We start from the raw sequence: 10,551 nt of genomic DNA, 5'->3' as shown, positions 1-10,551 counted from the left end.
GTGTGTGTGTGTGTGTGTGTGTGTGTGTACTGCTTACTCAAACTATGGATCACATAACCTATACAAAAAAAAAAAAAAAAAAAAAAAAAAAAAAAAAAAAAAAAAAAAAAAAAAAAAAAAAAAAAAAAAAATTATTGTACACTATAAAGCAAGAGGTTAAATCTTTAATCTGTTAAGAATTAAATTTTTTATTGTAACTGCGAAAATTATAAAAGTACCAAGCGAAGCAAGTACGGAATATAGGGATATAGGAAGCGATGGGGAACAGCAAGTAACTCCAACATCGAAATACTACAACGATTCCAATCGAAAACGCTAAGAGCCTTAATAGACGCACCTTGGTATGTTACCAACGAAACCATCCATCGCGACCTCAAGATACCTACAGTCAAAGAGGAAATAGCAAAATATAGCGGCAGATATAGCAAAAGAGTCAAGAAACACCGAAACCCCCTAATCACTGGACTACTCGATACGACGGACCAGATTCGCAGGCTGAAGAGGCACTACCCGCTAGACCTAAACGTTAGATTCATTTAATTATCCAAATTAAGCTAATGCACTTACTTATAATACTTATAAATTATACCTATCTATAATAAGTATTAACTTATTGTAAATAAACAGCCATGTCACTGCGCCACGCCAGAAAAATTACTGAAAATTCTCAACGCGAGAATTGATTGTAATTCCAACAAATAAATAAAAAAAAAAAAAAAGCTGTTGCTGTCCCCAAGCGCCAAAATACGTTCTGACTACTATTTTATGTATCTCACAGAAGTATGTCTTCATTCATCATCTCCCATGCCATCCACCAACGTGTTCTTAACATGTTATCTCCTAGTAAAATATTGATATTGAGTCAGATATCCAACTGAATAATCTTTTCGGTGTCTACTATAAGACATTTAAAACCAAGGCTCGTACACACGTGTGCTTATACGTCAGATGTAATACTTAACACGAAACCTGCTTATATTAATATTAAATTTATGCATAGTAGGATGTTCGACCTTTGTAAAAATGAAATTATAATACATACAGTTTCACCGTGGAAAAGTGAATCTTTCTAGCATGTCCACGCAAATGCAGCGGAGGGGAGGACTGTGCATGCACCAAACAACTTTACGTTCGTAATTTTTCACACAAATGTACAACTGTAGGGAAATAATTATCTCTGATTTTTCGGATGTTAGGAATCGACAATATCGCATAACGGAATGCTGTGTTCTACGTATTCTATTTTTGTTACGAAAGTGGTACAAACGAAGTCCACGTAAGAATAGTACAACAAAATCGGTTGAGGTTAGGTTATCGTGCAGATATCGCGGCTTTTGCATTGGAAATCACGCAACTGCCAGTCTCGTCGTTCCTTGTAAACGAAAGAAAGGTATTGTAATCGGTCGGAATTAACATAAAACTCGTCGCATGCGACCATATGGCCTGAATGTTGAATAAACGAGAGTAGAGCGCGAGCTATGTGATTCTAACCGTTTAGGCGGAAACTAATGATTGTAACCAGAGCCGAGATATATGCCAATATTACTTTGCTCGACAAAGCGTATAAGATGAGGAGAGAATCGCGATAAGGTAGAACAAGAGACAGATATTCTCTACGTAAAGCAAGTCTGTCAACTAGATTGAAATCCTATAGCTATAACTACAGTGAATCCATATTCTGGCGAATTGTCTTTTCACAAATGAAGCTTCTGAAGAACGGAATTGATACAATAACTACTGTTCATTCATAACTACTGTTGTAAGAATCTATATATTTGTCTATCTATATCTATATATATCGATCTATATATATTTGTCAGAATGTCATTTTATCAAAAAACCCATCCTCTGTAATCATAGTTTAACGAAGCATAATTAATAGAAGAGGTAGAGCGTTAAGTGGAGATGATTTAATCACAGTTAAGTAGATAAATCTCTATATTAGTCTCTTTAATTAAAATGTCCTACGTTTTATTTGCGTCATTTTTTTTCTTCATCCAATTTAAAATGTTTAAATAACAATAGCCTATACAATATAATTTTATGTAAAAAAATTGATTATACCATGTTTATTACAGATATTTAACATTTTTGTGTACATACAAAATTTAGATTATACCTCGCTTGAGAACAAAAATTCTATTTGTTTTCCTAACATGTACTAATAATTATTGATCAAACTAGAAAAAGCTGGAGGAGATTACTTAGGAAGATTACTTGGCATCTTATATTCCTGGCAAGAGAAAATGAAAAATTCGTTTCTTCTCTTTGCTTCCCTGTTCCTTCTTTCCTCCTTTTTCCCTTTTTACATCGCGTTGTTTTACATCGCAATTTACATTTATTTGTAAAGTTTGAATCTTCTCGATATTGAAGATGTTGAAGCTGCAAGTATGTATTTCATTTTAATCCATTCGAGACCGAGATTTAATTGTAAGACGATACCTAGGTGTCGGTACGATCTGAATGTTTAGTTAGAATGATTCTGTGTTTTACTCTCTCCAGGGTATTCTTTTCATACTTTGATTTTAAATCGATGACAATCTTAAATAGTATGCCTCATATTTTTAAAATATAAAATTATATACTATGTTATTCTATAATGTATTATGTACAGTTAAATATATATATATAATAATTCTATATTGAAAAAAATATGAAATTAACATGATATATACATTACTACATAAGTTATATATAAAATATGTATACTATACCCTTGCCTACTGACTGATATGAATTTCTTTCGGTCTCGAATGCGTTAAAAGAGAGCGCAAAGAAGGCGAAATTACTTATTGTAATTAGTAAAACGACCTGAGAGGCAGACAGATACAAGAAAGAAGGAATATTATATTAGCGGCATTATCATGTTTTTGCTCTCTTTAAGTCTTTCATCGAGACAGACAATCTACAGGTATTAATCGACCAATTTCTCCAAGCTGATAACTTCGAATTGATGTTTATATATAAGAAGTGTTATGTGTTAATCTGTCTAAATGTTTAAAAGGTGTTATAAATTAAATGTTGTTAAACGATACGTAATTGCCTTTTGATCGTAAATTTTACTATCAAGGGGTCTTTTATGTATGCGTAATCATTGTGAATTATAACAATTTATGTGATCGATATTAAAGGTGTTTAAAAGCATGTAGTTTTTTTCTATATTACTATTCTCCTATATTATTATCCTATATTATTATAGCATTCCTATATTATTATAATATCCAATTACATGTTGATACACAAGATATACAGATTATTATTTATAACGTTTTGGTTTTCTTAATTGAGTCATTCATTTAGTACAAATGATAAGAAATTAGTAATAATTCACAAAAAAAAGGATATCGTAGTAGAAATATTATAAAAAAACATTTTCTGTTTTAGTGTAGAGTTACTCCTTCTTACGGACAGTGTCGTACAAATCTGTACGTCTCTGAGAAAATGTAGGTATCTGAGCCCTTACTTCCTCAACAACTTTTAGATCTGATAGAAAAAAGAAACATACGAAGTAATAAGTAATGCTTACTAATAAATTCAACAAATACAGAGGAAGATGGCTAAATCGATAAATTAACGAGACTAAAAATTAATTACATCATGGATCTCTCGCTTTTAATTTTAAGCTGTAAATTACCGATATCGGTGACTGCCATATTCTCTTGAGTTTCCAAATCGTAAAGAATCTTTCCCCAGGGATTGGTCAACTGTGTATGTCCCCATGCGACGTAACTTGCTTAAGGAACACGAGCCGGTGATATGCAGGCAACGTATAATTGATTATCATTCGCTCTGAAACGCTGAAGTAATGACCAGTGCAGTGGTCCAGTGGTCATATTGAATGCCGCTGGATATATCAGCATTTGGCAACCTAACCCAGAGAAGCAGGAAATATGAAGCCACCGAATACCAATTAACTTCGTAGTTGCACGGTTCACATTCCATCATTTCTGAATATGCGAGGACAGTCCTCTTATTGTGCTTTTAATTCTTTTATTTGTTTCATTTTCAGCAAATATACTGGTTTTTTAAATTAAGCTTCTTTTTATACAGAGTTACAGATTATATTAATTTTATATAGAATATATTTAAGAAAGATATTTAATTTTTTGCTAGTTAAGTATTGATCGATTAAGTTACTGTACCTTTGTTCCGATAAATGCGTGCCATTTCCTCGAATCTAATATCATAGCAAATGCCAATACCTATTTTGCAGCCCTTCACATCGAACGTCGTTAGGGAGTTACCAGGACTGAGTGAATCACTCTCTCGAAAAGTAATCTTATTAGGAATGTCGATGTCGAATAGATGTACCTAATAACATAAAAATGTAGTCGCTAATTCTATTGCTGCAACTTTTGTAATTTAATATCAAAGTTACCAACTCCTAAACTTTAATTATTTTTTATTTAATAACTGACAGCGTTTTTATCACTTTCTTTTATTAAAAAATCCTATCATTTAATAATGTTTAAAAAGGAGAAAAAATAAGTATAATAATATTTTAAGTATGTGAAAAATTTATACAACACAAACACATTACAACAAAAATGGGCGTTTCCCGTATCATAACGTATTTTATAAACCGTAAATTATAGAATTGGTTATAGTATACGTATGTACATATGTATATTCCTAAATTATTCCTAGATAGAGTCACTTTCTTCGCCCCAATATTTTCAAATTCAAAGCCATAAAGGAATATATTACTTACCTTTCGGTGTTTTGCTATCAAAGTTCCATCGGGACCCCAAATAGTACAGGTATTGTACAATTTAGCGCCCTCTATTTCAGGCATCGTACCACCAACTACATAGATGTTGTTTTCTTTAGCTGCGTTCGATGAAGCAACGCTCGTTTCACCATCAGGAATACTCTCGGCGTATTTTGGAAAGTACTCTGCATTGCAATATTTCAATTAATGAAGAATAACTGTCTTTTGTTCCAACCATAAATTAAATTGAAATGTTTGTCAGTTTTTTATTTTTTAAATTATTAAAATAACTAAGTTTTATATTTCGACTTAATTAAATATGCAATTACTTAGCTAATAGTATATATAATAAATTGTTTCTACAGGTTCAAAATGAAAAATGAATATTTAGAAATATTTAATTACGACAATGCTATTTGTGTTAGCATCAGTGGCTTGTTACTCAACGACTTTGCTAGTACTTTTTCAAACATAAAGTTAGTTTTCAATTAACACTTATACTAGAGGCGGAATTATAAATGCAAAATAATTGATAATACTAATTTATAAGTACCTAATTATTAGTATCTTAAAAAATATATTTATACAAAAATCACGATAATCATGAAAATGGGGAAATCCTATATTCTCGAATCAATTCACAATTTATTTTGCATATTAATTAGATTCCGCGCTCATCAGTACGTACTCACTGGCGACATCGAGAAAATTCCTGTATCGGCAATTCCTCGTACGACCAGAGGATCGGAAATATCAAAGGATATTATGGCGCAGCGCGAGTGGAGAAACAGAAACATATGAGCTTAACACCGTAATACTCTTATCATAGAAATAGAAGCAGTCCTCAATTCCCGCCCTCTAACTTCTATCTCCACCGATCCAAATGATCTCCTAGCCCTCACTCCCGGACATTTCCTCATTGGCGATTCATTAATGTGCTTACGTGATCGAGATTTCAAGGACATTCCATCGAACCGACTCTCCAAATGGCAGCATATCCAACAGCTTAAACAACATTTTTGGAACCGCTGGCATAAGGAGTATTTGAACGAGCTAACCAACCGCAATAAATGGAGCAAGGGTGGACACAGCATCCAAAAGGGCACAATCGTCATCCTCAGAGAGGACAACGTTCCCTCCATGCATTGGCCTCTGGGCCGAGTTATCAAGATTCATCCAGGCGCCGATGGTGTCATCCGGACAGCTACAGTTCAGACGGCAAAGAGCATTTTGGATCGGGGCGTCAAAAGGCTTGTCCCACTGCCAATTCAACCCGATCTCGAGAAACCCGAACAACTAGCCACCGAGACGAAATAAGATGGGAACTTCAACCACACCTCCCTAGTTTGATCGGTACCCTCTCAACGGGGGGAGAATGTTACGCCATGCGGCTTACCATAGGTCATATTCTTAACTATCGATCGCGGCACTATAATGTCGCAGACGGATCGTCGTGTCTGCCCGGCAAACAAACATTGTAGTGGCAAGCGCATGGTTCATTAAGCAGGGCGACTTCCAGAAACGTCGACTCGTGGCCCGTATTTTACCTCGCGTAAAAGAATGTGGCGTGATCCGAACGTAGTGGGGGTCGCCTTCCAGAAAAAACGAAAAAAATCGAAAGGCGTTCAGAACTTTTCGAGATGTCGAACCGTCAACACATGTGGTATGTCGCGCATTACTTATCAACCAAAACGCAGTTACATTTTTTTTGTTCCATTTATATCTTTCTAGTTAATAAGTTGTTGAAATAAACATTAATTTATTTGTGTTAATTCTGTGGAATTTCGTTGAACTACCCTTATTATCATAATCGAAATAAGGGGATCGATCAGTTCGTGGCGTCGATTATTTAATCGTAACGGGAACTTACAACTCTCGTTGACGTGCTATCTCGCGATCGCGTCTCTCCGCGAACGGTCGAAACAAAATGATTCACTAAAAACTGTCCTGAATTCCTAAGAATTTATTTACCGCAAAACTGACAAAGTGTTTATTTAAAACATGAGGTTGAAGGTAGTCCTTTTCTTTCATTTCATTCATTTTCATTTTCTTTCTTAAGTATGGCTAACACAATATCTAATCAATTAAAATTTTATATTTTCACGTGAAAAGTTTCTTTAGATAATTATTATCAACATGATGACTAACTCTTACGGATTAATACGTGTCTGTAGGGCAATCCGGTGGACTTGATCGGCCTTTTACTTCGAAAGTTGAGTAATCGGTGTCGCTTTCTTACGCATCTTTGAACTGTATAAATGTTTTAAAATTGTTTGATCCAGAATGTACCACACCGGACAATCAAGAAGGCAGGTGCCTTGACTACAGAAAATGTAAACCTCTGCAAGAAATATGGCAGATACAGTACCGTACAGCCACCGATTTTTATAGACGATCAGTGTGCAGATACCAGGGCAATGTTACGATCGTTTGCTGTCCGAACGATCCAAACAAAGAGAAGAGAGAAATTTTAATAAAAACTGTGTATAAGTATAAGGCTTTGCGACCACCATACTGTGGTTTTAGCAACGTCTCTCATACCAGGGTGGTCGATGGTAAACCAGCTGAACTTGGTACGTTTTATGTCTTTCTTTCCGATTAATAATAAGCCATTTACTGCAAAGAATGAACTTTAAAGGCATTAAACAGCACATCAATGTACATTTCAATTAGACTAAATAATAATGCTATGATTTTATCGGTAGTAACTTTACTTATTAACTTGAATTATTTCTTTCTTTTACTTCATGTTAGGAAGAGTATCTTTTTGCTTGAAATAAAAAATTGATATAGGAGTAATAATATGGATAGAGATCAAAAACTGTTAGGGCAGAAATTACACGTTTGAACTTTATAGTTCAGTATAGTTCAAATAGAAATTATATAGAATTATTTAATAATTTGTATTCCACTGGAATAAAAATTTAATTTCTGTCTTTATCAAATCTCTATTTCAGAGTATTTGTACGTATGTACTTATCGTCTGCTGTATGATCGAATATCGAATAGGTAATAATCGTTGTTACCCGTTATGTGAGAAAAAATTATGTATATTCACAACTATGACTATTGCATTTTAGGCGCTTGGCCATGGATCGTTGCATTAGGTTTTCGTAATCCCCGAAACCCAGACAAACCACTATGGAAGTGCGGAGGTTCCCTGATATCGGCTAGGCATGTTTTGACCGCAGCACATTGTGCACATATGGATGGAATAGAAAACATACACAATCATAATATTGTCATTCTTAGATTGGTGGAGGAGGTGCCATTTTCGAGTAAGTCCTCAAATATATATATATATATATGCTATTGAGTATTACTGAAGTATCATATCCTGAAATTTCTTACTGTACACATATATTGTGTCATAAAGCGTGTATAATTCTTTCTCATACTTTTGGTCATTCGTTTCCTGCATTTTCATTTATTTTTTTATTTTTCAGGGTACGTATATCCCATTTGTACGAAAGAGCCCCTACGAAAGAGCAACTTCGTCGGCTATAACCCCCTTGTTGCTGGATGGGGAGCATTAAGATATAGTAAGTGATATCAATTTTATAATAAAATTAAATAGTTCCAGTCTTAAATATCTTTCTTATTTTCTTCGTAGGACGACCACGACGTAATGCATTAATGGAAGTACAAATGCCAGTGATTAAGAACGCCGAATGCAAAATAGCTTATTCCAAATTTCCTAATGCACCTGATATCACTGATGGTATAATATGCGCCGAACATGCTCAGGGTGGAGAGGATTCTTGTACGGTAATTAAGTTACAGAGTTACTACAAACTATACGGTATCTGAAGACACGTCGATTCGAATTAACATCAAATCGACGTCTTAAACATTAAAAATAATAGATAAACACAATTTAATAGTTTTGCCCACTTCTCACACCTCGTTATGGTATTTAATCTAATTTCCTTCTAATCTTAGTTTTGCTCAAAATACATATAACATGTACGTTATAAATTGGAGTATTTCAATACACAAATCAATAGAAGATTATTACTGTATATAAGTATAATTTCAATACAATTCGATCGATATATTTCAGTATCTTTGATTAAAAATTTAACGATCCTTTCAGGCTGACCGCGGCGGACCACTGCTGATACAACATGAATTAACCTCGTATTTAATAGGTATTGTGTCTTATGCTTATAAGTGCGGCACAGCTGGGTATCCCAGCGTTTACACTAGGGTCACATCGTACCTTGACTTCATTCTCCAAGCGATGCAATAATATGATATTACTGTTCCATAAATATCATTGTGTAAAAAACGTAAAGTTGGATTTTCTTATTGTGGAGATAAGAAACAGCTCAAATTTACATTGTTTTGTACGTTACAAATTATAGGCTTAAAATGTACGAAATGTAACTTTGAAACGACACTAATTTTTTACGCACGATAAACCTCCACGACTTAGGTATGTAAAGATGATAAACGTATATTAATTCTATAAATTTGGTAATAATAAACCAACTTTCTGAGAAGTTCTGTAAATTTCGTTTCTGTTGTATCAAGAGAATAATGGAATATTCCACTTAGATCGTATACTTCTTGTACGTACGTACAAAATTTTCCGGCTAATCTAAAACACTTCATAAGATAGAGAGCTTCTGGAAATTCGGACACAGAGAGTGCATAAAATACAAGATAAGTCTCGTGTCTTTCAAAATTATTTTTTATTCGCTAAAAACGTCCTGTGTACTCATGCAATCACATGCAACCTCGAAACTTCACTTATTTTTTATCACTTTCCAATTCAATACACAGTTTCAGCATTTTTGACTATATGTAAGAGAAATTTCCATTCAGCCAAAGGTGTACTTACAGATTATAGATTCCTATACGACTCTCAGTAAAAATTTATCCGCACTCCAGATAGTTAAAACTTCTGTCGACCGTATTGATCCATCTGCACTCTTCGTATGACGTCAATATCTGTTCAGTGCTGCTGCGCAGGTTTCTTTGTGTTACGTCAATTCGTTTGTGACCGTTGCGCGAGTAATGGCGCTTTGCAATGGTGATTTGCAGGAAAACAGTGCAGGATGCTGTGATTCGTTTCTTGTGGTCGGAGGTTATGTTTGATGCCTATATTTATCAAAGATTTAATGCACATTATGGAGAAAGTGTTTTGTCACGAAGTGTGTTTGAATGGGCACAAAAGTTCAAAGAAGATCGCACAAGTGTTATGAAAAAACAGCTGGACGCCCGTCCACATCCACGATGACAACATTGAACGTGCTCATGAACTTATGCTCTATGGAATAGACGAGTGACACTGGATAATGTGGCAAATCATTTGCAAATCAGCCACGGCTCTGCTTATGCAATAGTGCACGACAGATTTGGATTTTAAAAAGTTTGTGCGAGATGGATGCCGAAAAAGCTGATGAAAAGGTGAAGACGACGATGCATTCGTGGTTCGCAGCTCAGCCCAAAACATTTTTTAATGAGAAAATACAAAGGTCCTTCGGCAAATGGACAAAGTGTATACAGAAATCGAGAAAGAAATGGTTTTGAAAGAATTTTCAAAAGAATTGCAGTCTAATGTAGAAAATTCTTATGAAAAGAAAGTATCAATTGACACCGCTTCACAGGATTATATTTTCATTAAAACAGACTTAATGTTTGATGTCAATAGCTCAACAGAATACCAGAAAGAGTCTGTGAAACGAAGGAAAGAAGATATTGCAGTATTGTATAATGATTTGTCACCATCTTCGTCACAAGATACTCAAAATTTACAAGAACGGTTCGACAAAAAAAGTAAAAGTTTAGGAGAAGCAGAAAAAGATCATAACAAGAAGGATAATATTTCAATG

At 34.4% G+C, this 10,551-nt stretch overlaps 2 protein-coding genes across 3 annotated transcripts; one reads left to right on the top strand and one right to left on the bottom strand.

The window, feature by feature from the left end:
• Positions 1–3,475: 3,475 nt before the first annotated feature.
• On the bottom strand, positions 3,476–9,653 carry LOC126865655 (omega-amidase NIT2-A-like). The gene is made up of 4 exons (XM_050618445.1): positions 9,558–9,653; positions 4,712–4,896; positions 4,143–4,311; positions 3,476–3,868 (listed from the first exon to the last, which is right to left on the bottom strand). Exons 2-4 carry the CDS (start codon positions 4,793–4,795, stop codon positions 3,735–3,737), a joined length of 387 nt encoding a protein of 128 aa, XP_050474402.1. The 5' UTR covers positions 4,796–4,896; positions 9,558–9,653; the 3' UTR covers positions 3,476–3,734.
• Positions 6,228–9,706, top strand: LOC126865516 (venom serine protease Bi-VSP-like). 2 transcript variants are annotated; one of them, XM_050618130.1, is made up of 6 exons: positions 6,228–6,374; positions 7,792–7,989; positions 8,158–8,253; positions 8,325–8,479; positions 8,808–9,149; positions 9,560–9,706. In XM_050618130.1, exons 1-5 carry the CDS (start codon positions 6,272–6,274, stop codon positions 8,961–8,963), a joined length of 708 nt encoding a protein of 235 aa, XP_050474087.1. In that variant the 5' UTR covers positions 6,228–6,271; the 3' UTR covers positions 8,964–9,149; positions 9,560–9,706. The 2 variants fall into 2 exon arrangements, with proteins under 2 accessions (XP_050474087.1, XP_050474097.1); XM_050618140.1 differs by lacking the exon at positions 6,228–6,374 and adding an exon at positions 7,476–7,720.
• Positions 9,707–10,551: the final 845 nt, after the last annotated feature.

The sequence above is a fragment of the Bombus huntii genome, chromosome 1, assembly GCF_024542735.1.
Source record: "Bombus huntii isolate Logan2020A chromosome 1, iyBomHunt1.1, whole genome shotgun sequence".
Lineage (NCBI taxonomy): Eukaryota > Metazoa > Arthropoda > Insecta > Hymenoptera > Apidae > Bombus > Bombus huntii.
Note: the sequence above shows the minus strand (reverse complement) of the source record. Positions and strands in the feature narration are given on the sequence as shown.